The following is a 27,889-nucleotide window of genomic DNA, read 5'->3' on the forward strand; positions in this document are numbered from 1 at the left end:
CTGTATTTCAGTTCTTATTAGGCTGCTTGTGTTTGAACCACACTTAAGAACTTTGGTTTCATTTGTCAAATAAAAAGGGTTTTTTTTAGAAGAAGAAAAATAACATGTATATGCATAAATAAATATTATGTATATTTATACCAAACCATACCCACCCCTAATAAGAGAGGCTATAATGAGCTGCACAGAGACTTTATGCTGAAAACCTGGAAGCTGAAAAGCAGTGCAGCATGCAGTATTAAGTTGCACGGACATTGTGAATAGCAGAGTATTAAATTGATCACACCTGACAATAACAGCAGCAGGTGCCCAGACAGTGCTGCAGGCTAGTCCCTCTTAACAATGTACAGGTCACATAGCAGAAGCACATGCTATGTCAGCAGTCATTCAGCAGAATACCAGCTGCAGCGGGATATTCAGATGAGCTCTTTAGCTCAGACTCACAAAAGTTGCTGTCCTGCTTGACAGAAGCCTCGTAAGCCACGTGTGAATAAGTCAGAACTACTCTACAAATAGGTTTGGAGCTTTTAGGATGCCAAGTTTATTTTTTAAGGACACAGGAACATAATAAACCCATGTAATATGGTATAATATGAACATGCTGTACAGAGTGGACAAACACACTGATCTAGATACATATATGGTGTGTTTAGAACGTATAGAGACCTGCCCTTTATTCATGGTTTTGTGTCATGGTCTGCATATCTTTTCGTCTCCATGCTCCTTCTGCTGAGAGCACATCCATAGACCACCATGTCTTTTATTCAGGAACAGCTCATGTCTAGACTGTATAAAGGCCTGATTGATAGAGTGTAGGGCTGGAAATAATAATAATTTCATCATCGGTTAATAGGTTGATTATTTTATTAATTAATAGAAAATATTTAAAAAATGCCAAGCTACAGTTTTCCAGAGCAAATTCAAACGGCTTGTTTTGCCAATTAACAAACCAAAACCCAAAGATATTCTAATCATTATCATAGAAGACTAAGAAAACCAGCGAGTATTCACATTCGAGAGGCTGAAACCAGAGAACGTTTGCCATTTGTGCTTAACAAACAACGTTAATTTATTTGTTGCTGAATAACAAGTACAGTTGACTGTTGAGTGCTGCAGAAATGGTCATCATCATCATCATCATCATCATCATCAAGTCACGTACAGTAGCTATGCCATTGGGCTCCTGGAAACTGCCTCCCTACAGTAAAGGACACTCTTACCCATTTCCCAAGCTTGACACAATGGCAATCCCTAGAAAGAGTATTGCTATTCCTATGTCATAGATAGTACTACACCTTCGTAGAGCTTCCAATGTAGGCTACCTTTGTTGTTGAGAATGTGACTAATCTGTCCCCTTGCTATGTCTGGGAGTAAGAGAGATTATGTGCAAAGAATCACACATGGGTGGAGTCATAATTTGGTTGTGCACAGGTCAGTATAGACAAACTAAAGGATGCTGAGAAAGGCAATAGCTGGCTGCTTATTTTAAATTACAAATAAAAGTACTACTTTTTTTTTTTTTTAAAGCAAAGTATATTATTACTAGAGCACATTTTAGCAAATAGGCATAAGGGCCAGAATAGTTCCATAGTATGGTTGAGTGTCCGGGGCTAATGTGCAAACTAGTTTTTCTTCTAGAAGAGTACGACACATAAGCTCGCAAATGCCATTGTGTAATGATTGTATGTTATCACAACAAGCAGGTATGCTCTCACCTCATTTCTCTCTCAGTGGCATTTAAATTCGGCCAAGAGCGATGCGTCAGCTGACAGTCACACCGCCGTAAATAACAGCGCTGAAATACACAGCATTGACCGAGTACAGATACAGTGGGTCCTAGGGTTGAACCGTATCTTACCTGGGAAACATATCGGACGGGGGGGTGAGGAAACCAAGCCGAAACAGTCCGCCCTCGGTCCACTGTTGTTGTGTCACTTAACCCCTGTCTCTTCCGTCTACTGTGGCACCTCAAACCACTTTCACATTCCGGACAACGGCTGGATAAAAACCAGGAAAGGCGGAAAATGGACGATAACCTGTCTCTCTCTCTCTCTCTCTCTCTCTCTCTGAATCCCTGCCTGCCCTGGTTATTTCCTGACAGCTGGCAATAATATTAAAAGACGAAGGTGTTGACTTGATGCTCTAGCTAGCAGCCGCCATGTTGGGCTGTCCAGCTGTCAAACCTCGTGCTACGTTCAAGGCTCCTCGGAAAACACAGCATCGTGGTTTGGGATCCGATGGTCTATGTTTTCTTCTCACTTCACACATGTAATACACCTTGTTGTTAATCTTTTCATGAAATTAATGTTTTTTTTTTTTTTGCATAACTCAGTCACACACAAAAAAAAATCTAAAACATGTCCTTACAACACTTTAAGTTTATTTAACGTATTACAATCTAAATAAAGGGTTGCTATGATCTTCAGCTAACTCCTGTAGCGTATTGTACATATCTCGGACGTGGTGTTGCATTTAGGTATCAAGTTAAAAAAATCAGTACAACCTGCAACCTACAATCTCATACTGTCTGACGAGCTTTATGTGAGCTATGGCGCCACCCCAAGAATAGACCCTAGACTTACAATTTATCATACAAAATACTGAGATGAAGTAAATACATAAATAATATATATATAAAATATAATATATTGAATAATATATTGACACCACTGCAGATAACTATAGTCAATAATTACCACACTCAGTCTCAGCATTGTCAAAGTCCAACAGCAATTGCCCGTGAAATCACTGGGCCTACTTGTCCTTTGTCCAAATCTACCACTCCCTCACATATTCTTGCTTTTTTGCATCGTTATTGCAGTATTTACAGTATAATTTACACATACATTTACACACAACCTACCTTATTCACAGCAGACATTTTGACATGTCATAGAAGAATAAGCACATATGTTACTAATAATATTTATAATAGCAGTGGTGGAAAGTAACTAAGTACTGCACTTAAGATACAATTAAAGTACAATTTAAGGCACTTATACTTTACTTGAGTATATCTGTTTTCTGCTGCTTTATACTTTTACTCCATTACATTTCAGAGGTAAATATTGCATATTTGATCGATGGGGTTACTACAAATTAAGATTTTACATTCAAAGTAATTAACCAGGGAAGTGCACAAGGCAGGGCTATAGTTACCCGAGCAACCGCCCATTTTCCCTCTTTGCCTGATTTGCCCCTCTAGAGGAAAATAAATACGATTAGCCCATAATTGCTATCACCATATCGTCCAAACTTTTATTCCTTTTTGATAGACGTGCCTTCGTGGGACACAGAACCATGTGTATTAAATCCCTGATTTTGTCTGATGTTTATATGCTTTGTCTGTCCTGCTCCTAAGAGGAACTACACCTCATTCTGCTGCCTATGTGTTCTTATATGGATATGGTTGGAATGACAATGAAACCAAACTAAACAAACATTGCGTATAGGTCCCTCCACTGACTTTAAAGATAAGACATATTAATACAAATACCTAAAACATTTTTATTCACCTTCCATTTAGCTTTTCTTTAATGGTTCCAGGTGGTGGATGTAGAACCTTATGGTTCTATTGCACTCATTAAGAACATCAGCTGTATTCCTTTATATCAGTCAGTTATGGAAACCTAACTTTTGAATGGTAGGTCTCAGATGTGTGCAATTAAAGTGATTGTTTTTGAGACAATTCAAATTCAGTTTTATTTTATTCAGCATTCATTTACAGTTGTGGAAGGAAGGTTGAACATTGTGAAAAGTTGATTGGTTTGTGGTGTATGACATCACTGTAGAAGATAAGATAAGGAAGTACATAGATCAAGGAAAAGCTGCCAGAGTCACCTGACTTCACAATTTCATGGCCAATCAGGTTTTCGGAATCCGAATCTGAATACTTAATTGATCCCCTCAGGGAAATTGTTAATTGTTTTTGAAGTAAAACCCTATTTTACAATTGAATCTTTCCTAATCAGATGTAATAAGTCCCTCTGCTTTTCCTGGCTGAACTCACAGACTGGATTTTCTCTCTCAGTCTGTCCTCCCAGTCTTTGCACCAGTTCTGGCTTCTCTCCAGGTTCTCGTAACGGATAGCCAACTTGTCCAACGCCAGTACTGCCTCAGGTAGGTCAAAGGTCAGGCCAGCCTTTTGCACTGCTGCCTGAAACTTGGCTGGAGATGCTGTCGCAATGTAACACCTGCAAAAAAAAGTTTGAGTAATTACTTAGAAAACTGGATAAGACCTTTGCTACAGTAAGTCGAGCAAAGACTTATTTTGTTGTAATTTGTAAATTTTTTTGCTAGCATGCTAACATATTATATCAAGTGACGATGGTAAAATTTGTGAGCATATTAGCATAATGGTGTTAGCATTTAGCTTAAAACACTGCTGTACCTAAGTCAAGCCTCACAAAGCTGCTCGCATGGCTGTTGTTTCAGGCCTTTTAGCGTGACTGTTTTGCGACTGGTCTAAAAAATTTAATGATTACTTGTGTTTTGGAGCTTTTCCCGTTTAGATCTTTCTTTCAGTTTATGTCCTCTTTAAAAGGCAGGGTTGGTAACTAGTTCCAATATACACTTTTCAATATATTGTTTGAAATGGTCCTTACATCCCAACAGCAATAAATAACTTATGGGCTCTAAAAAAAGAAGCAAAAAAACCCCCTCATCTGTAGCTGCTGTAATCCTGTAAAGAAATGCCCACCAGACACTGGTTTGCGGCCAACTTGGAAAGAACCAATGAAATGCCTCCTTGCCCCTTTGCGCATACTCTACCCCTCCCGGGTACGAGCCTGAGTTCAGAGCGTGTTTTCGTCGCCGGAGTTACTGCAAGTCTACTGGAGAATGGAGGAGAAAACTCAGCAAATGTTGCCAGAGCCGCGGTAAATGAGACAATGGGCCCTATCTCGCACGTGGCGCAGCGCAGCGCAGCGCAGCGCAAAGCCAGACGCCAGTGTCTTTACTAGTTTAAGACCGACGCAGTAGGGATGGGCAATATAGACGATATGCAATATAAACGATACAAAATTGGCCTACGATAGAGATTTTAATTATATTGCACTATCGCGATAATTCATGTTGATGACGCAATCTACCCGCGAAGTTTAGAGCCTCGACCTGCAACGCATCATCGTCATCTTGAGTAAACATGACTAAAAGCGAAACAAGGAGCTGGTGAAAAAGACCAGTGCAACATCCATTATTTGGACTTGGTTTGGATTTAAGCCGCTACAACGGAGCTGTGGTCGAGCCGTACCACGGAGCCTTTCACCAGCCTGACCATTCACTATATAACGGACCATTGGAATCTTGGCAGCCGGTGTTTGCAGACGTTGTACTTCCCCGCTGAACATACAGCCGTGAGTGCGTGTGCGCGTGAGTGCAGCGGCGGAGTGGGACCAAAAAATGTACCGGGACGTTTACGGCCCCTGCCGTACGGGTTGAACAGAGGCTGCACCGTTTGACCAGCAGGCAGCGGCGCCAGGCCGCCGGATGGTGTTGCTAACAACTTGCAATGTATAACTATTATCAGACCGGCCCACCGGGAAAAGTCCTGACTCTTGTGTGTGTGTGTGTGTGTGTGTGTGTGCGCGCGCGCTCTCAAATGCGTTACATTAGGCTGCAGGTAAGAAACTTTGTTTGAAATATGTTTTTATTTAAAGTATCTGTGCATCTTTGCCTAATACTGAAAGTATTTCCAGTACAGTGTCTGTTCCTTAACTAAACAGACACCAGTTTTTCCTGTTCTCTGCATCTTGGGTGGCATTTAAGAACCAAGGACTTAAACTAACTAAGTGTAGTGCCTTTTAGAATGGTTTGCACTAAAGAGAAGACACCCAATACTTTAAGCTTTTTCTTTGTCAAAGTCTCTGCAACTAGTGTACTTGAATTTTATTCATCTGCAACATTATGTTGTATAATTACAGTTTTGAACAATAAATGTTCTCAAAACTACATACTATGTTTCTTTCTCTTTTAAAAAAAATAAATACATTTAGCAGTTTGGTTTTCCTTAGGGTCTATGTAACCTGGTCTGAAATGGTTCTATTATAATTTATATATCGCAATATATATCGTTATCGCAAGAGGCTGCAATGTATATCGCAATATGGATTTTAGGCCATATCACCCATCCCTACGACGCAGTTGTCAATTTCCCGTCCAGCGCCCACGTCGTTTAAATAGCAAATGCACCTGCGCCCATCTGTGCGCCCATGAACACACCTACCTGTATGGTCTTACAGGGAGGTGTGTTCAGGTGCATTCTGGGCGTATTGCTATCTTGAGGCAGTGGAATTTGATCGTGCCAATTGACCAACAAAAATCTGGTCTAAAGTTAATAACGCAGCATTTCATTGTTATTTTAACAGCAAATTAGTAAAATGCTCCTAGGCTCGTGCACAGCGCGCACACTATGCTTGTTACACACAAAGGAAAGCGCAGCACACAAACATGCAAAAGATTAAAAATAAAAATATTACGGTGCAAATCCTCCATCATAACAGCAATGCTCCAAGGTCCAAACGCGCCTGGCTTTTAAAGGGAATGGGAGATAACACTCTGATTGGTTTATTGCATGTTACGCCCAAAACACACCTATGAATTAATGGTACCTGGTGCATGGACCGTTTTTTCCCGCTGTTAAACCAGCAGAAGTAGATCCGTACACGCGCTTCACGCCGTGCGCTTAGATCGTTAAAACAGGGCCCAAGAATTAGTTTTTGATGAGTGAAATTCTAGTCCTTTCTGTGCTCTGCTCTGAAGCAGCGACACAGCGGTGTTTGGGTTGGAGCGCCGAGAGCGGGGGGAGGGGTTATAAGGAGCCTTGAGGAGATGCTACTTTCATATCTAGCTAACTTTTCAACATTACCAACCCTGCCTTTAAGGCTTGACGACCGCAGAAACCCTGTTAGTCCGTGTTTTGCAGTCAAGTCACAAATGCCTTGTGTGTATATATGTGGCTAAATCAGAGATTATCAACAGATGGTCCGGCACCCATAAGCAGAGTTACTGCAGGGGGGCCTCCAAATTATTATATTAAAGTTGTTTCAAAATTGAAAATGTCTTAACATGAAGCCAACATATTATTAGCAAATATAAATAAAGGTAGTCACTAATATACATCCACAGATACAGTTCATCCTTAAGATTCACTGTGCCACATGTAAGTGTAACATTGAAAGATGATTTATAAAATCATGCCGACAATTACTATTTTAACAGCTTAGTATTCTATGCACTAAAAAGGTATAAAGGCTTTAGGCCGCCCTACACATTATTGTAGGCCTATATGCAACTTCATTTTATACAATATATGTAGTAGGGGGTTCCTGCTCCGTCTCTCTTTAAGTTAAGGGGTCCTTGGTTTAAAAAACGTTGAAGACCCCGGGCTAAATAGAAGAACACAGTATGTTTGACCTGTTGAGCCTGGGGCTGTGAGAACAGTGGTAGTGATGCCATACAGCCACAGCTGTGTGAGGACACAGGACATACTGGTTCTCCTCCCAGCATCTCCTCATGGTCTCCAGGATCCCTTCATCAGTCACTGCTCCAGAGGATAAAACTTGTGACAACTAGAAGTAAAACAGAGGGACAGATCATAAAAAGTATTAGCTTGGTAGATGGGGGTTGTAGTTCTGCTACACACATAGAAGATAAGCATGCCTGAAAGTGTACAGCGGGTGCAGTAAATGTTGAATGGTTGGTACCAGCTTGCGGGTGTTTTCCTGCAGAGAGTGTCTATGTGATTGTTGAAACTCCTCCATCATGTTCTTCACTGAAGCTCCATCTCTGCCTAGCAGCAGCCAGAACACTCGCTCCATGTTGTACGGGTCCTACAGGCCAGAAATCAAGCAGTGTGACACAGCATCCTGGATGACCAAACATGTAAATACAACCAGTGCACACAGTAGCGCCCGGCAGCCGTAATCCTGTACACACCGTGCGTACATTATTTGTTTATGTATCTCTGTTGTTGTCTCTGTGGTTACCAGGGTTGTTTTTTATTGGGGAGTGACATCGCTGTTTTCTGTGACACGTGACACATCTGTAAGTTTACTCGGCACTGTTTTGAGTGCTTTAATAAAACGGTTGACTCCAGAACTGTACTTATGTCTCCGACTTGTAGTGAAACCTTACAGTGAGCATGTGTAAACAGAACTGTGAAAAAGTGGATCACTGAACAAGTTATAAAGCGCACATAGATGGGCCTATATTAGTTTGGTTGTTATTTTGATCATGTGTGAAACTATGAAAAGTGTGTGAGAATGTGTGTGTATGTGTGTTACTATGTGTGGCTGTGTGTGGTGTTTGGCCTTCTGCATGACTCTTCTGCAAATATAAGTCACTGAGGTTCTTGTGCGTACCATGAAATAGAATCCTGCTGGTGCTGCTGTGGATTTTTAAATTAATTACTTTATGCCTAACTGTTTGGAAGGCAATGTGAATGGATGAGTCTGTCCAACAGTTTGGTCCATACCATGACAACCACTGGCCAGATTGCCATCTAATATCATACAGAGATTTATTGTCCTAATAAATCCGAATGTTTTTGGGTGACCCTCTGGCCTTTCCTAAGTGCCCCTAATGGACCAAAATCTTTTGCACTTCTTAAAATTTGTGCTCCTCAGATATTTTTAGACTCAATGAGATTTAAATCGACCACCACGGGTCTATATGTAAATCTTTCACAAATTATATGTTTTATAATAGGAAGATTGCCATGAAATGTTCTGAACATGTTAATTCGCTTGTGGGGCTCTCAAGAAATAGTTGAAGTATTTAGCGGCTCCTAAAAATTAGAATTCAAATAAAAAAAACAATAAAAAAAAGTGTGGATGAACGCACAAAAATATCATGATCTTATCAAAAGTAATCTTCAGACTGACATCTCGTTGATATGAGCAGTTGTAACTATAACCTGTGTAACTGTGTTACCTGGATGTCTATGGCAGGGGCCAAAGTTTGTGTGACATTAGCTGCCATGGAAAAGTCCCCGCTGGTTACCGTCCTGTGCACAATGTCATTAGAATTCACCATGGCCACCAGCTTCAGGGGCAATCCCATCTGCTTTACAATGTAGCCAGCTGAGACAGACAGAAAACACTCTCATTAGACTTTTGTTAAGGGAGAAACATGTTATCATAATTGGGGGAAAAAGTGATGCCTTTGCTGCTATAATGATAAATGACTGCATTACATTACACAGATCAAAGGTAAGACTGAAGTCTTTGGTTGTGAAAATGTTGACTACAAGAAAATTAAATTGCAGAAATGATCTTACTATAAATCGGGGCATCTCTGTATGTGTGTGTCCATTGTTTTTGAAATATCTGTTATGCACGACCCGAGTCAATTGCCTCTCTTCAGCTCCCCTACAGCACCAACAGTGTGCAACATTAGCTAACGCTAGCTTAGAAATGGAGTCCGCTAACGTCAACGAAGAACCGGCACACACCTCAATACAGAGTCCACATGATGTACTGTATCTCTATTGTGTACATTTTGAAGTGTCGGCCATTAAAAAGGACCATTGGTTAGCAGCTGGGCCTCTGGTTCAGCCAGAGCAGATGAAGTTAGTTTGATGTTGGATATTCGACAGATATTCGGATATTCATTTCAGGTTCATCATCAGTTCCTGCTGTGCTTTCACTCGGTCTTGGCAGAAAACAACAGGACACCCATTTGCTCCTAACTGCTTGGTTTTTACCTAGGGTCAATAAATTACGTTCTGAACTTCATTTATTTCCGATATTTTCAAGCTATCGGTTCTGCTATGTGGTACTAATAAGACACACCTCACTATGAATTAATATTTTGCACCTACTATTTTATTTACATTTCTTTTTAAATCCCATTCATTTCCTATGGAAAACGCCGTTTTGCTCAATAGCGTCCAAGTTATGGGACTCAAACATCCCAGACCAATGCAGAACTGTTCTTCAATGTGGTACAAATGAGACACATCTCACTATAAATTAATATTTTGCATCTACCATTTCCAGGGTTCCTACACATTTCTCATTTAAAAATTCCATACTCTATTATTTTTAACCTATTGGACATCAGCGCACATTTTTTGTAGATGTAAACATCCTACTGTACAACAGAGAGAGGGCAGCACTTTGAGCCATGACAAAAAGCTGATGCAGAGGGAGATGTGTGACTTGAAAGTTCAGCTGGCTGAACGTGTCCTCTCCCCACCCAGGGAAACAGAGTATCTGAAATCCCAGCTGGGAAAATGTGAGGTTGGAGAACTAACATCAGATAAACACTCACACACATTTACACTCCGATGGCACAGCATCGGGGGCAACTCGGGGTTCAGTGTCTTGCCCAAGGACACTTCGGCATGGAACTGCAGGCCAGGGATCGAACTGCAGGCCAGGGATCGAACCACCAACCTTCCAATTGGTAGGCAACCTCTCTACCACTTAGCCACAGGCAGCCACAGCCCGTGTGTGTGTGTGTGTGTGTGTGCATGGGGGGGGTCTGTGTGTGTGTGTGTGTGTGTGTATGGGTATGTGTGTGTGTGTCTGTATGTGTGTGTGTGTGTGTGTGTGTGTGTGTGTGTGTGTTTTTGCACGCAGGGCATGTGATGCGTCAGTGCAGTAGTGTTGGAGTAGTAGTGCTTGTAGTTGCATGCTGCTTCTGCTGGCCACTCTCTGCTTTAAGCTACTGCCACCGGATAGCCCTTAGGTTTCAGGGGTGAAAAGAGGAGCCGAGTGTGTGAGCCTCCTCAGCCGGTACATAGCCTCTCCACTGCCAAGATCTCGTACATGCCTCCCCGTGGCACACATGGTAACTGGTCCCTTGTGGCTCCAGGCTAAATTGTACGGGATCTCGGAGCAGCAGTGGGAGTGAAACGCCCTGATGCCCGTCAACCACTGTCCCAGTTATGGGTAAATAGCCCCAGCTATGTGTAAATAGTGAAGACCCCAACGGCAGCTCAGCTGGAATATGTTGGTGTGAGAACCACCACAACAGCTATGAAGAGTGGAAGAAGGCAACCCCACAGCCACGTGGGTTAACTCGGGAGGGTACAGTGGCTAGAAGGGGGCAAACCCCAAAGACAAACCTACACCAGGCACAGGCGGAGTCCAACTGCCCGGACCATCGGCAGCCCCCTGCAACTCCTGCCAGACGAAGGTCGTCATGGGTTCCCTCATGCCACTGGAGGTCCATCTGGTAGGCGAGAAGATGGTGGTAGGTCCGCACTTCCAAAAAAAGTCCTGTGGCGATGTGAGGAAACTCTTGTGTTTGTTGGTCTATTGTTGTTTAAATGTTGATTTGCACTACAGTCATGTGTAATATAGTTTGATGTATAAATCAGGGGACAAACACTCATTTGCATCCCAATCCCCCAAAATATGAATTGGCTCGAATTATTTTATATGTTAAATATAATATACTAAATATAGGTTTTTGTCTGGAGGTACATGTTGGTCATCCAAAGAAAAAATGATTACATTAACAACACAGGAGCATTTCTTTCAGGGACATTTTGCAGGTTTACTACGAGTCTCGTGTAGCTTTAGACTTTAAGACAAAACAGGTTTATTTAGTGTCACAGAGCCTTTCAAACTAGGGCTGAACGATTAATTGCATTTGCGATAATATCGCGCTATGTTAAAACGCGATTTCCTAATCGCAAAGGCTGCGATTTGGTCACGTGACTCACGAGAGCAAATCAGTCCGCACTCCGTAGTCCGCAGAGAAAGCATCAACTTAGCACGCTAACGGTACGGCACCCTTGAGCAGATTTCTGTCATTCAAACAACTCTGAGTTGTAGTTTAAAACTTGTAAGGGTTTTATTCGGGCTCCAGTCCACACATGCAGTTAATGAATACAGGCACGCAGAACTGAAGGCTCGGTTAGCAACGATTAGCTCTGATTAGCGGTTAGCTCCGGTTAGCTCCATTATAAAGATATGGAGCGGAGGAGACTGCCGCGGAGAGGGGTAACAACCAGACTCTGATAAATGACGTTCGGGGAGCTGTCACAGCAGCGTGGCCACGGTGTTTCAACGGTTTTATTAGTACAGTTAGCTAATCCCACGGCAACACCTGCATGCTACTACTAACGTAACGATAGCCTCTCTGAGCTAGTGCAGCGTCGTTGACGCTGTCATGCACACGGCACGCAACTTCATGAGGGAGGGAGGGGCTGGAGGCAGCTCCTCTCTGTGCGCTGTTAAAGAAAATACACCGATGTATATATTTTACTTATTTAACTGTCTAGTAAAGTTCAAAGACAGTGTTTAAAAAATGCAATCCACATGTTTACATATGTCTATGTAAATAATAATTAAATAATCTAAATACTACTAAGTGTTGTAAAGCCACATTTGTTTTTATATTTCTGCAATCTGCACTTTAGTGTGATTTATTTCTGACTTTCATATGAATGTTTCCACCAGGCTTGGTCAGTGCTCAATATACTACTGGGATTGAAGTAGTTAAATAAAAGAGGTCATTCATATAAATTCACGCATCACCTAATTTCACCATCACATACAGGCCTGGCCTCCAGGAAAGAACAGCTTCTTTAATCTATCTAATCTTGTGAAGTTCATACTATACAATGATTTATTGCTAGTTTTTGTTGACCAATACAGAAGACAAAGAGCTTAAAAAATAATCGCATATCGAATCGCAATCGCAATATTTTTTAAATAAATCGCAATTAGATTATTTTCAAAAATCGTTCAGCCCTATTTCAAACACAGAGTTTTATGAAGAAGAAATGCTTTAGAATATACCAACCCAGTCTCACACCAGTTTGTGAAATGGTCACGTTATTTTGATTTACTGATTTGTGTACAGGTCACGATTTTCTCGTTTATTTCGTGTACAGGTCACGATTTTCGAACGTTACCATTTCATGAACTGCCATGACACTGGGCTGCTCTGGGGGATGCAACAATGGGGAAAAGAAACACAGCAATGGGGAAAATATATGCCACAACAGGGAAATTAAACGCCACACGCCGGCGACAACAACAGGACAGACCGCCACACGCGGTCTCTGTGGCACGCAACAACTACAGCAATTATCGATTGCAATATATTGCGTCACCAAAAGTTACCGAGCTCATTTCCATATATCGTGCGCTTAGTCCATGTATTGACTATCACTACAGGCCTACTCGTGAGAGCAAAATCTGGCTTTTTAGCTGCCGAATGCTCAACTATGTTCTGTGATCACGAAATATGCTTCCCATTAAAATACATTAAATTAAAATTCATAATCACCACACGACATAATCGTGTCCTGTTCACGAATCAATAGATTCAATAACGTGACCATTTCACAAACTGCAGTGAAACTGGGCTGGGATAGCTTCATATTTCACTTCCTTTACGACACGTGTCAAACTCAAGGCCAGCGGGCCAAATCCGGCCCCTTGCAGATTATGATCCGGCCCACATATCAATTTAGATTCACAATAGATTTTGGCCCACCTAGCTGTGCGCCAAAACCCAAAACACGGGAATGTGTTTTTTTTAACTGCAGTTACGCGACACTCCAAGCTGAATTTGGCAGATTTGCTGACTTTGAGACTCAGAAAACCCTTCATATTTAGGCAGAAAAAATATATATATATCGGAAAATGCGACAATTAAAAAAAAAAAAAGGTAAATAAAATAATAGGTGCAAAATATTAATTCATAGTGAGGTGTGTCTCATTAGTACCACATAGCAGAATAGCTCTGCATTGGTCTGTGGTGTTTGGGTCCAATAACATGGAAGCTATTGAGCAAAAAGCCATTTTCGATAGGAAATTAATGGGGTTCTTAAAAAAATTTAAATAAAATAATAGGTGCAAAATATTAATTCATAGTGAGGTGTGTCTCATTAGTACCACATAGCAGAATAGCTCTGCATTGGTCTGTGGTGTTTGGGTCCAATAACATGGAAGCTATTGAGCAAAAAGCCATTTTCGATAGGAAATTAATGGGGTTCTTAAAAAAATTCATTAAAAAAAGGAGATGCAACATATTAATTTACAGTGTAGTGTGTCTCATTTGTACCACATTGAAGAACAGTTCTGCATTTGTCTGGGGTGTTTGGGTCCAATAACATGGAAGCTATTGAGCAAAAAGCCGTTTTCCATAGGAAATGAATGGGGTTCTTAAAAAAATTCATTAAAAAAAGGAGATGCAAAATATTAATTTATAGTCTAGTGTGTCTCATTTGTACCACATTGAAGAACAGTTCTGCATTTGTATGGGGTGTTTAGAACATCTGATATACAAGCTATCGGAAATAAATGAAGTTCAGAACGTAATTTATTGACGGTCCCTAGGTAAAAACCAAGCAGTTAGGAGCAAATGGGTGTCCTATATTTTTCTGCCAAGACTGAGTGAAAGCACAGCAGGAACTGCTGATGAACCCAAAATGAATATCCGAATATCTGTCGAATATCCAACATCAAACTAACTTCACCACGGTCCCATCGCTGGGGGTCTGATCCCGGACAGCCCTACCGGATAAGCAAACACTCTGTTGCTGCCACTGGACCCAGCTGGGTGGGTTCAAGTTCCTGTGGCTGCTGTTGCTGGGTCTAACAAGTGTAATAGCAGCGACTAGTTTGGTGATCCGGGGAAGTCAGCTGGGGCAGTCAGGAATCAGACTTCTGATGCTGGGGCTTGTGCTGCCTGCTGTGGCTGGGTTTGAGTTGCTGCAGCTGCTGGCTGAGGTTCTTTCTCCGGGCTGCATTTGTTTGTGTCGCAGAGACACAGCGCGTGTGGGCTCTGTTACTTAAAGGTGACATATTATGCTTTTCCATATTTTCTGTCATATCTACAATGTTATAATGTCAGATTTTCACGTAATGAGGTAAACCATTCAGATTTCAAACTGTTCTAAAGCCTTCAGTTTCAACAGTTTTTTCTACTCTTGGCTAGGTGTCACATAGTCTCGCTTTGCCAGACCATCCATATGCTGCAAAGCGGAGGAAGGTCGGGCTACTCCACATAGCATTCCGGGATGGGAGAATAAGGTGCTCTGGTTTATTTGTATTTCTTAAAACCAATCACAATCGTAATGGGCGGTGCTAAGTTGCGCACGGAGCCGCTGCAAAATAGCTAGCTAGCTGTCTCAATTTACCCTGCAGAGATCTGAGGAGCAGTAAGCCAAAGTCCTCGCCGACACAGAGAAAGCGGAAGGAAATGGACATCGGTGAAAATACACGCATCCGGCGGGATTTCCTACAGCACCGGAGCAATCCCGGAAGTGGAACGTCGAGGATATAGACTAGATGTCACATAACACTTAGCCAGCCTTCTATGGGACATGGGATTGGTTATCTGCTCCAAGCAGGAACTACTTTTTTAAACTACTGCGGTGTTAACTGTGTCACATGTATCTACATGCTAACTGCAGTAAAAGATGTCATCTTGGCTGCCAGTGTTGTTAAATTCTCTCCAATTTCGGGTCGCATTACTGTTGGGACATGTCCGCTTGTGTAATATTTCGTTTAGAAGCCTTTATTGGTGATTTTTCACGGTGCAAAGTCCGGCCGTATACTCCGTTGCAGTAGCTCCCGCTGCAACTAGTGAAACAACAGCGGAGCGGAGATTCCAGGAAGCGCGCTGGCCATTCAGAGCATGCTGGGCTTTCTCGGGAGGAGGGCTTAAAGAGACAGGCGCTCCAACAGAGCGCCTCAGACAGAGGGTGAATACAGGAGCAGTGGCCATGGGCAGTATGAGAAAAGTAAAGTGTTTTTGGAACATTAAACATGTCCTAGTACAAACACAATATACAAGTATGAACCTGAAAATGCTATACAATAGTTCCCCTTTGAAGCGAGTATTCAACCCACCTGCAATGTTTCCCGCCCCTCCAGTGGGCACCACCACCTCCAGCTCAGGCAGGTCCCCGTCGGTCTTGGCCTGCTCCATACCACTGAGCTCCAGGTAAGCATAGATGAAGTGGGCGAGCTGGATCATGACTCTAGACCAGTTGACTGAGTTGAGGCTCATCAGGCCGTGAGACCTGACCAGCTCCTGGTCGGCAAAAAGACGGCGCAGAGGCTGATCTATGTCATCTGAGCTGCCGTCTGCTACAGAGGTAAAAAAAACACTTGATTTGATTTTGATTGTTGTATTGTGAAAGATCAGCCATGAGTCCCTTCGCCTCTTTTAATTTACCTGCAAACACATGGACATTGTCCTCCAGGCAGGTGATCATGTGTTTCTCTTGGACTGGAGTGATGCGTCCTCGGGGGTAAACAACCACCACATCCAACCCACTGAGACCTTTGGCGCTCTGGATGGCCGAGCCACCTGTGTCTCCTGATGTACCTGGAGGGGAAACCCACAAATGGACTGATTCAGATTCATTACATTTATAATCTATGATACTATCTATGACACTTTGTATAGTTTTGGTGCTTGGTGTTTGATGTACTCATGATCAATGGGCTTTTCAAAAGATTTCAGACGGTGTGGACCAAGCCAGCTTATGGGATTTGAGAACGTCAAGGATGTCAGTTGAGTAAGCAGTCCTTCATTGTGGCCCAGTACACATTGGTGTACACACTGCTAAAATAATGTGTCCATACACGGCCCAGATCACCTCCGAATTTGGTCTGAGCGATTGAATCTCAGTATGTCCTCAGTTTATCTTGGGTGCATTCACAACTGTACTTATAGCTGACCACTTGTCATCGGATCCCCCAGGATGCATGTTAAGGCCAGGTCTGAACAGGGCCAATCTCTCCCGTTCATTTTATTATAAAAGTTGATGATCTGTGCTGTTCTGGGTTTTTTTGTTTTATTTTTTCTCTGTTTAAAATCTAAACTGTACAGAATGCCATTTTTCATGTAACTTGACTCAGTTTTCAATATGTTGCAAAACTGTGGATGGGGGAAAAAACAGCTCATGAAAATCTGTTTATGGTTCTTTTGTTCTTCAGACCTACAATTAACACAGGTGTTTAAATCAGAAAATAAAACAAATACAAAACTTGGTAGTGATGCACTTGAGTTTAATCTGTTATCTGTCTCCACTCCGTATTGAAACTGCAGTGCTATTGTGATGTATCACATCAGTCGGATTCGGTCCTTCATTAAGTTCAACTCAGGAGTTTCAGAGTTTCTTGAAATAATCTCAAAAACTTCTCCTCCTAAAAATTTGTTTGGATTGATTACAGAACATTCTTATTAACTAAGTTCAACTGTTATTGACATTGTGTCACTTGAACGCTGTGTCTGGCGCTCGCCTGCAAAGTGGACGAGAACCTGGTTAAACAGTTTTCTGATTTAAACTATCTGTTACCGTTAGTGTGTGTGTTAAACTGTGAGCATTTAAGATTTCGTCTTTGTTTCTAGCCATTATGTTATTGTGATACAAATGTGTACAAGAGAGATTAATTTACATGAAACATTATCATCCTCTCTTGGACTTTTGTATCACAAAGTACTGCAAGAACAGCAGTCAGGTGCATTGTGATACAAGGCTTATCTTCACACCTGACCACATCCCGACCAAATGGAGCCCAACTTTGAGGGTATTGTTTTACCCAGCAATGCCAATGCCCTGTTAATGTTATGAATGCTTGGTGAACAGTTTTAAGAATCCATGATATTAAATCCCCCTACTTGTGATTTCTTTTTAAGGAAACAATCAGCGACTGCTGCTAAATTTGTTTCAGCCTCAGATGGCATCATCAGTGAGCTGGGAACCCGCAGCCCTACAGAGGAGCCCTGCTCCTTTAAGGCCGAGCCAAGGCCCCCCGCACTCTTCTAGCAGAGTCCACAGCGCCGCCACCTCTCAGCCAGTGACGAGTTAAAGTTGCTGTGCATCGCTAATAAAGTCCTGTAATGTTTCGCTCCTCAGGAAGACAACAATGATGTCACCTCCACCTTCTGCAAAAACCTTGAGCACAGAATTCGGCCGTTACCCCCAAATGTGCTGCCACATTTAATTTAAGGAAAACTTGCTCTTAAAATATTCCATATTGTCATATTGACATTTAACACTAGACAAATATACAAATATAAATGCTGAGGGGGACTTGACATTCTTTCATTTGAAAAAATTTGATAATGTAATACTTTGCACCGTGATTATATTAAGCATTACGTTTACAAAATAAAAATGCGGAAATTGATTACAATATTTCAGCATTTGTTTCATGCCTTTTAGGATTTAGGCTGCAGGTTATATGCTATACTTACAACTTCAGATCAGATAGAACAGCATCAGATAGAACCAAATACTGTAGATGTATTTTTTTTTTTACAGGGATAGCTCACAGAAACCTCTGAGGTTTTGTGCTGACTGTTCACTGAACTGAACTTAACGACACCGACACAAATGACCAGACTATTACTGCATCGGGGGCAGCATGAAAATATTTCTTCTTAAATAGCACATTTTACTTTAGACTGCTATGGGTACACCAGTTTTGTATAAGTTGAAGCTTTTAGATAAGATTTCTGGCTGTGAATAGTGTGAGGGTTGTGTATGTCCTTGCTGCTAAAGAGATTAAGCCAGCGCCATAGAGGTGGAGAGAGGTGATGGGTTAAAGGTCCATCAGCCAAACAAAAGGCTCTCATTGAGTGACAAGAAAACATTACACCCTAAAAGTTGCCGGCAGTAGCCTTTGAGCGGCACAGTAAAATAATTTTTTTTTCAGTCTATAGCTAGCTGTTAACTATTAAAGATGAAAGAGCAGCAAACCATCCTTACATTTTATATTTATGGTTAACTACAATTTATGTAAACTTGCCAGCGAGGTAACGGTGGTTACAAAGCCTAACCCTCGAAACTAGGGATAGACGGATTATGAGACCTGTGACGTTTTTTGGCAGTTTGCAGATTACCTGTATCAGCGTTTTATTTGCCCGATAACCGGTAGTTAATGAATTAAAAAGTGGTCTATGGCTCGGCTCCAGCTCTGTCCCTCTGCATCGGTTTCACTCACCACTGAGTCTGACTTCATGTCCCGCCCTCAACACTATCTTTTACTGGGTATCACGTTGAAAGTTTCTCATTTCTCAAGTGTCTCTTCTTTGTGAGGAGACTCAAGAAGGTCCACCTGTCTCCTCAGATCCTGGTCAACTTCTACCGCTGCACCATCGAGAGCATCCTCACCAACTGTGTCCCAGTTTGGTATGGCAACTGCTCTGCCCCTGACCAGAAAGCACTGCAGAGGGTGGTGAAAACTGGCCAACGCATCACCGGTTCCTCACTCCCCTCCATCGAGAATATCCATATTTATTCTGTTGTTCTTATTATGTATTCTGATAATACACCGCATATATCTATATCTATATTATTCTACTAGTATAATGTCACTGCTACTACATTGCACATATCTGTACATGTTGTTCATACACTGTTCATATTACATAGCCATATTTATTCTGCTCTTATAACACTACAATATATTCCTTGTCCTGCCTATGCACCTCCTGTCTATACTTGAATATCACATTGAACTTTTATGCTTTTTTTTTTTGCACTTCTGGTTGGACGCAAACTGCATTTTGCTGTCTTTGTACTTGTACTCTGCACAATGACAATAAAGTTGAATCTAATCTAATTTATTAAATAATTGCTAAAAGCATTTAAAAAAAAAAGTTTTGTGTTGGATTTTGAAACATTTCAAAATCTTAATTTTGACTTAAAGATTTTCATTTTCACTTTATAGGCATATCGGTTCCAAATATGTGTTATCAGTTTCATTAAACTACTGATAATCAGTATTGGCCTCGGTCGTCCCTAGTCGAAACAAGCCACAATGTTTCGACACCTGTGACCGTGTGCGTCACAGGTGCGCTCCGGTACTTAAACAAATAGCACTTCACCACTGATAATGTGTTAAGAAATTACTGAAAAAAAGGTAACGCTTGAAATGCGTTATTGCTGTGCCAAAAGCCCATCTAAATCACATGCTGCTGCACTTAAATGAAAAAGCTAGACGCACAAGTGTAAACAATGAAAAAAGCTTCTACTTCATACGTTTTAAAAGTCTGGAGCCCTGTAGGTGTTAGTCTTACCTACAAGAACAGTAGCTCTGCGGTTCTCTTTTCGCAGGAAGTAGTCGAGGAAGCGCACAGTGCAGGTCATAGCCAGGTCCTTAAAGGCCAAGGTGTCTCCATGGAAGAGCTCCAGCACTGACAGACCCTCCTTTAGCCGGGCGATTCTCAACACCTCAGGCACTGAGAAACCAGACAGGGCTTCACCCACTAGGACTGGGACAGGAAAAAAAGGATGAAAGAGGGGAAAATCACACCTTCACACCTTCTTGGTATTTGCAGTTCTGTCGTCGATGTCTTGTTGTAGATGTAAAATGTCTTCAGTTAGTGTTGTGAATATGTTACATTTCATTCGGTAAAAACTCTGAACAAAATCGCTCTCATCGGTTTTAATTGGTATCATAAATTTGCATATAATGATACACACATATTTAAAATGTGTAGGTAATGTGTGTACTAGTGTCTCGCCCGCATCCGGTATAAGACACTAATACTTGCATACAGGGCCACGAACTTATCATGCCCAGCTTATATCAAGGACATGGTCAAACCCTACCCCCCAACCCGCCCACTCCGCTCTGCATCAGCCAACCTGCTTGCTGTCCCCTAACAACTAATCACTCAACGAAACCCAGACTGCATGCTATCCTGGCCCCTAAATTGTGGAATGAGCTCCCCATTGACATCAGGACGGCCGAAAGCCTACGCATCTTTAGTCTTAACCATGAATACTTTACATTTTTGAGACCAGTTTTGAATGCATTTGAAACAGTTACCAAGTTTTGTTCTTTCATTTATCTCTATGGTATGGAAACCAAACATCCCTTAATATCAAATGGCATGTTCTGCTAACAATCAATATTTCACCAGCTCACCCTCCAGGTCTTCTCTGGGGATCAGCTGAGTGGGGATGAACAGTGAGGCAACCTCCACCACCAGTTTGGTGTAGGTCAGCCCCCTCCAGCCCCTCAAGGTGTCTGGGCTCAGCACAGGCACACTCTCGGGCATGAACATCCCCCCGTCTGGAGCGTAGCCTGAAAACAGCACGTCCCGGAAGTCCCGTCCATGGACCCCACCCCGAGTACTGCAGTACTGCATCGGACAAACCTCTGAATGAAGACAAGAATCTTAAATACACACAGGCCACTGACATATCTGTGTACCTATTTTACGTAGGACTAGGTATCGTTAAAAAAATTCAATACAGGTACCAATACCAATACCACGGCTTTGATACCGGTTCCTAAACAATACTTTTTTTGATACCAATTTTATAGAAATTACATTACACATTACTGCACAAATCTCAGCTCCTAATACGTGAGTGCGTAAAATAGAGTTCTTCCTGCATGCCTCTACGACGTGTAACTTTATGTTAGACAGCCAATCACTAGTCTATCAGTCCTTCCAGAAAAAAGTTTTTTTGTGATTGTTGGCACGTTTTCTTAAAAAATGCAATAGAATATGCGGGATATTTATGCAATTTTATGCGATGAAATTGCAGGAACTTGCAAAAACTGCGGTTTGATGAAAAAGAGAAAAAAGTGATTCCCCCAACACCCTGCTTTTCGATGATGTTCATGTCGCGTAATTACGTCACTTCATGACGTTCCCATGGCAACAGGGGAAAATGGCTCTTGTGTGAAGTAAACGCAACATTTTTCAACTTTCTGCTAAGATATATGTGACTTTTTTGCAACGAAAATGCGGGGATTATGAAATCATGCAAGCCCCGCATATTTTGCGCGGAAATCGGTAATTTATGCGGCGAAAGTGCGGCGTATTTGAAAAAAATGCGGCCCCCGCATAAATATGCGGACTTTGGCTGATTATGCATTGAATTATGCGATCACATAATCACGTTTTTCTGGAGGGACTGGTCTATATCGACAACGTTTAATTTCTGAGATGGTTCAGGTGCCGCCGGAAATTCAGCCGTATGTCCCAATTTTTGGCCGGATGTCCACCACCTTCCGCTTTCTTTGTGTTGGCGTTCTAAACTCCGGTGGATTTGTGAGGACTTTGGTTAACTGCTCCTCAGATCTCTGCAGGGTAAATCCAGACAGCTAGCTAGACTATCTGTCCAATCTGAGCTTTCTGTCGAACGACTAAAACTACTTTTGAACGTACACGTTCCACCAAAACAAGTTCCTTCCTGAGGCTTTTTTGCAGAGGCAGCCATTATTGAGGCTGACGTTTAGCGCCGCCCAAGACAACTGTGATTGGTTTAAAGAAATGCCAATAAACCTGAGCATGTTATTCTCACATCCCGGAATGCTGTGTGGACTAGCCAGACCCTCCTCCGCAGCGCTGTTGAGGAAGGTCTGGCAAAGAGAAACTAGCCAATCGCAAACGTTATTAGATCTTGGTAGAAGTGAGCTGCATGCTTATTGGTTCACTGACGTCTGACGCTGATGAGATTTACTCCTTAGGTATTGATATTGGGTAGCGAATGACGAGGCATTTTTCAATACTCAATACTTTAGAGGCAATTTGTTCGGCAATTCGGTCGGTGTAAAAAGTATTGAATTCGGTTCGACAGTACTCGGAGGTATATAGCGGTCAACATTCAGGTAAAAAATTCTCCTTTAACACATCTCCAACCCAAGCAAAAAATTTGCCCATTTTCATTCTGGATCACCGCTGATCAAGTCTGAAGTAGGTAAGACTTATAAAACTAACTTTCTGTCATATTTGCTGAAACTGACCCTATGTTCCAGTAGAACTACATGAAGCAGGTCATTTAAAAAATAATCCAGCTCCTCTGGCACCACCTACAGCCTGTAGTGCAATTTGCAAAACTCCACCGCTCCCTGTTCAGATTAGAGTCCGGATCGGGCCGGATTTTTCTGTCCGAGCACGGCCCGCCTCCGACAGAGCCGTGACCAAACCCGGCCCGAGCCCGACAGGCATTAAGAAATTTGTGTCCGAGCCCGACACAGTTAAAATCACATTTCTTTTCTCATACTAATGACACATGTAGGCTACGTTTTTGTGTGGAAAGCCAGCTTTTATTAAGCAACTGTAGAAAGTCATTCGGAAATGTCAACAGATGAGGCATCAGCTCACACGGGGCAACAAGCGCACGTTAAGCTGTTAAATTGTTCAGTGTGTTAACCTTTCCTGAGTGCTTAATTTCCGACCGTGGTCAGAAAACCAGGGGAGACTCGTTACCTCCAGGGCCGCCGTTATAAAATTAATAACGTCGGGGTTAAAATCCCGTTTCTGGTGAGCAAATGAATGAACTTGGCTTTCAGTCTGGAGTTTATTTCGGACACCACACACACTGTGTACAAAACTTCAACTTATTCCACCAACTCTGCTCTGGTTGCATACAACACGTGTGCTTCCTCTTTCTCTATCTCTCTTCTGCCCACTTTCCACACACACACACACACACACACACACACACACACACACACACACACACACACACACACACACACACACACACACACACACACACACAGAGCTCTCTTAAAGGAGCTGCAGCACCATTTTACAACAAATGCCTTATCACGCTGATGTGACCGAGCCCAACCCAAACCCGGCCCGGCCCATCGGGTCCCGTCGGACTCGGGTCGGGTTTCCATGCCTTAGTTCAGATGCACCAATCAGGGCGAGGGGGTGTGTCTAACTGCGTGTCAATCACTGCTCATGCACACGCATTCATTCTCCCTTGTGGGGGGAGGGGCTTAGGAGACCATTTAGGGCTTTAGCAGAAAGGGGGGAGGAACCATAGACAGTATATAATGGACCAACAGACCCCGTTGCTCTGGACGGAGAGCAGTGAAGGATATGAGAAGCACTTTTCCGGTGCTGGCTGAGCGTTACTGCGCAGCCTCCAACTGAGAGAGACAACGTAAATGTGACGTGAGCGACCTGTCTGAAAGTGTGAAGTCTTCTGGTAGCTGTGCCAAGAGAAATCTCAATCATTCCCAATCTTACAGAGACGGAGAGCGTAGGTATACAGTGGGGTAAAAAAGTATTTAGTCAGCCACCAATTGTGCAAGTTCTCCCACTAAAAAGATGAGAGAGGCCTGTAATCATCATAGGTACACTTCAACTATGAGAGACAAAATGAGAAAAAAAAATCACATTGTAGGATTTTCTATGAATTAATTGGTAAATTCCTCAGTAAAATAAATATTTGGTCACCTACAAACAAGCAAGATTTCTGGCTCTCACAGACCTGTAACTTCTTCTTTAAGAGGCTCCTCTGTCCTCCACTCGTTACCTGTATTAATAGCACCTGTTTGAACTTGTTATCAGTATAAAAGACACCTGTCCACAACCTCAAACAGTCACACTCCAAACTCCACTATGGCCAAGACCAAAGAGCTGTCAAAAGACACCAGAAACAAAATTGTAGACCTGCACCAGGCTGGGAAGACTGAATCTGCAGCAGGTAAGCAGCTTGGTGTGAAGAAATCAACTGTGGGAACAATTATTAGAAAATGGAAGACATACAAGACCACTGATAATCTCCCTCGATCTGGGGCTCCACGCAAGATCTCACCCCGTGGGGTCAAAATGATCACAAGAACGGTGAGCAAAAATCCCAGAACCACACGGGGGGACCTAGTGAATGACCTGCAGAGAGCTGGGACCAGAGTAACAAAGGCTACCATCAGTAACACACTACTCCGCCAGGGACTCAAATCCTGCAGTGTGAGACGTGTCCCCCTGCTTAAGCCAGTACATTTCCAGGCCCGTCTGAAGTTTGCTAGAGAGCATTTGGATGATCCAGAAGAGGATTGGGAGAATGTCATATGGTCAGATGAAACCAAAATAGAACTTTTTGCTAAAAACTCAACTCGTCATGTTTGGAGGAGAAAGAATGCTGAGTTGCATCCAAAGAACACCATACCTACTGTGAAGCATGGGGGTGGAAACATCATGCTTTGGGGCTGTTTTTCTGCAAAGGGACCAGGACGACTGATCCGTGTAAAGGAAAGAATGAATGGGGCCATGTATCATGAGATTTTGAGTGAAAAACTCCTTCCATCAGCAAGGGCATTGAAGATGAAACATGGCTGGGTCTTTCAGCATGACAATGATCCCAAACACACCGCCCGGGCAACGAAGGAGTGGCTTCATAAGAAGCATTTCAAGGTCCTGGAGTGGCCTAGCCAGTCTCCAGATCTCAACCCCATAGAAAATCTTTGGAGGGAGACTTACAGAAAACGTTTGACCTCTGTCATTGCCAACAAAGTATTGAGATGAACTTTTGTTATTGACCAAATACTTATTTTCCACCATAATTTGCAAATAAATTCATAGAAAATCCTACAATGTGATTTTCTGGATTTCTTTTTCTCATTTTGTCTCTCATAGGTGAAGTGTACCTATGATGAAAATTACAGGCCTCTCTCATCTTTTTAAGTGGGAGAACTTGCACAATTGGTGGCTGACTTAATACTTTTTTGCCCCACTGTATGTAAGGAGATAACATAGGCACAGGCTAATTATTGCTAACTAAAATGCTAGTTAACATTAGTAATTAAACTTAAACAGCTAACGTAAGTCGAAACTGCCTGCGAGCTTCTCCTGTACTATACGGTAATTCCTCTCCTATGCGACAGTAAGTCACGTGGTTATGACACAATCGTTAGCCTATTTTTACAAAAGCGTCTGCTACGGAGCTATAACGTGAGGTACAAGGTAATGGAGCCTTTTATACATTGTTGTGTTTCTTTAGAAATAAACAATGGACAAATAGTCTTTAAACGCTTCAGATGTAAAGTTATTTGCTGTCAAAGTGACGTCAAAATGAATGCTAGTCAATGGGATGCTAACGGGAGGTGATCGCTTTGTAGCATCAAAATGGCGCCATAGGAGGTTCGAGTTCTGAAGCGAAGCTTACCCCCTTGGGAGGGACTGAGAAGTTGTCGATGTTCAAATTTTTTGGGTAATTCCTGGATCTTCACAATCCTACCTATAGCACCTTTAAGTACAAATTTGAGGTACTTTTCATGCCACTTTCTACTTCTACTCCGCTACATTTTAGAGAGAAATATTGTACTTTTTACTCCACTGCATCAATCTGACAGCTTTAGATACTAGTTACTTTACAAATTAAGATGTTTGCACACAAAACACATGTAAGTTATAAAATATGATGTTTTATTATAAATTAAACTTCCCAACAATATATAGTCCAACAACTCCAGTTGAAATCATTAGCCAATTAAACACTGTGTTGATTGACAGAACTGTTTGGATCGTTTCCAGTTTCTAAAATGTGAGGATTTTTCTGCGTTGAGTACTTTTACTTTTAATACTTTAATGCAGGACTTACTTGTAACAGAGTATTTCACAGTCTGGTAATAGTACTTACCTAAGTAAAGGATTTGAATACTTCTTCCACCACTGACCCCTTACAATCACAACTCAAAACCGTATTTGAACATTCAACACTACTGAAATGTCACTTTACTCGAGCCCATGACTCATAATCCTATCATACCTGCCAAGTCAGCACAGAGAGTATGTAGGCTACTACTATATCTATTATACTACCACTCAGAGCGTAATACGTACCACTATGAAGTCAAATGGATTCAAAAAGATCTCTTCAATTTCTTTTAAGGTAACAAATCTATACACACTGCCAGCCAAATTGTCTACACTGCGAGGGATAGCTCTATTGACAAGCTGTTGTCCCAAGGAAGATAAAAGTTGAACTTGAACTTTGGAACAACCTACCCCACTACTTAGGCTACCTAATGGCTTACTAGCTATCTTACTTACTTAAAGTGCTCATATTAAGCTCATTTTCAGTTTCATAATTGTATTTAGAGGTTATATCAGAATATGTTTACATGGTTTCATTTTCAAAAAACATAATATTTTTGTTGTACTGCACATTGCTGCAGCTCCTCTTTTCATCCTGTGTGTTGAGCTCTCTGTTTTAGCTACAGAGTGAGACATCTCACTTCTGTTCCATCTTTTGTTGGGAGTCGCACATGCTCAGTACCTAGGTAAGGACTACTAGCCAGTCAGAAGCAGAGTATGAGGGCGTGCCATGCTAGCAGCTAGGCGAGCATTATAACGTGTGTTACAAAGTGACCACGTTTGTCTCTGAAGTAAAGGCTGGACTACAACAGAGCTGTTTGGAGCAGTTTGTGAACAGTGTTTTCTGTTGGAGATGGGAAGTCCCTTTGGGGTGGACTTTGGGCTTTTTCACTTTGTAAACCTATAACGTGCACAAAAAGATAACACTATAAATGTTAAAGGAAAAAGCCAAACAGCATAACATGAGCACTTTAAGCACATTTTCTCACTAATCCGTAAGTGCTTTTTGGTTCCCATGATTTGGATCCTGTTAGCGTTTTAAAAAATATTGCTTAAACACCCATCTGTTCTGAATGCTACTCACAGTTCTTTTATTAATTGCTGCAAATAAATCAAGGTCTCTGACACAATACCGTTTTTTCCACCCCTGGTTGAATACCTGATATCAGCATATTAGGGCCAAGTTCAGTGCTCCTTGCATAGATACATAGTTACATAAATGTGTCTACCCATAAGGAGTGTATTTATCAATTGCAAAGAGGCTTGCAACAATAGAAAGCTCCACAGCAGAGCTCGACCTAACGTTACCGTTCTAGCGTTTAGCTGGTTCAGCCACTGTTTGCTAGTTTGTTTATATCGGAGGTAATGTGCTGAATGATTCAGGCAACTTCTTTTTGGGACTCGTTACATCTCTGAAAAGGCGTAATGAGCTTTTAGTAGTGGTCGAAAGCAGGCTACAGTATGACTCACTTGTCTTTTGCCGAGTTGCTGTTGACAGCTTCCAGTTTACCTCGCAGTGGCAGAGGACTGTAGCCTGACAAGCCAGACCTACACCCTGGCTGCAAAATAATGTTGCTGCCGCTAGGGCGCGTCTAGATTTCTAGGC

At 42.0% G+C, this 27,889-nt stretch overlaps 2 protein-coding genes across 4 annotated transcripts in view; both read right to left on the minus strand.

The window, feature by feature from the left end:
* The window catches only part of dqx1 (DEAQ box RNA-dependent ATPase 1), a 35,501-nt gene extending 33,304 nt beyond the window's left edge, over window positions 1-2,197 (minus strand). Inside the window, exon 1 of the mRNA XM_039780383.1 lies at window positions 1,859-2,197. The gene's annotated coding sequence lies outside the window, so the exon portion shown is untranslated. The remainder of the gene's footprint in view (window positions 1-1,858) is intronic.
* Window positions 2,198-3,688: 1,491 nt separating this feature from the next.
* thnsl2 (threonine synthase-like 2) lies at window positions 3,689-27,868 on the minus strand. 3 transcript variants are annotated; one of them, XM_039780050.1, is made up of 9 exons: window positions 27,754-27,868; window positions 20,862-21,095; window positions 20,008-20,202; window positions 16,150-16,302; window positions 15,822-16,061; window positions 8,932-9,080; window positions 7,704-7,829; window positions 7,414-7,568; window positions 3,689-4,193 (listed from the first exon to the last, which is right to left on the minus strand). In XM_039780050.1, exons 2-9 carry the CDS (start codon window positions 21,082-21,084, stop codon window positions 3,968-3,970), a joined length of 1,467 nt encoding a protein of 488 aa, XP_039635984.1. In that variant the 5' UTR covers window positions 21,085-21,095; window positions 27,754-27,868; the 3' UTR covers window positions 3,689-3,967. The 3 variants fall into 3 exon arrangements, with proteins under 3 accessions (XP_039635984.1, XP_039635982.1, XP_039635983.1); XM_039780048.1 differs by lacking the exon at window positions 27,754-27,868 and adding an exon at window positions 26,530-26,645; XM_039780049.1 differs by lacking the exon at window positions 27,754-27,868 and adding an exon at window positions 26,327-26,482.
* Between the last annotated feature and the right edge of the window lie 21 nt (window positions 27,869-27,889).

The sequence above is a fragment of the Perca fluviatilis genome, chromosome 17 (assembly GCF_010015445.1).
Source record: "Perca fluviatilis chromosome 17, GENO_Pfluv_1.0, whole genome shotgun sequence".
Classification (NCBI taxonomy): domain Eukaryota; kingdom Metazoa; phylum Chordata; class Actinopteri; order Perciformes; family Percidae; genus Perca; species Perca fluviatilis.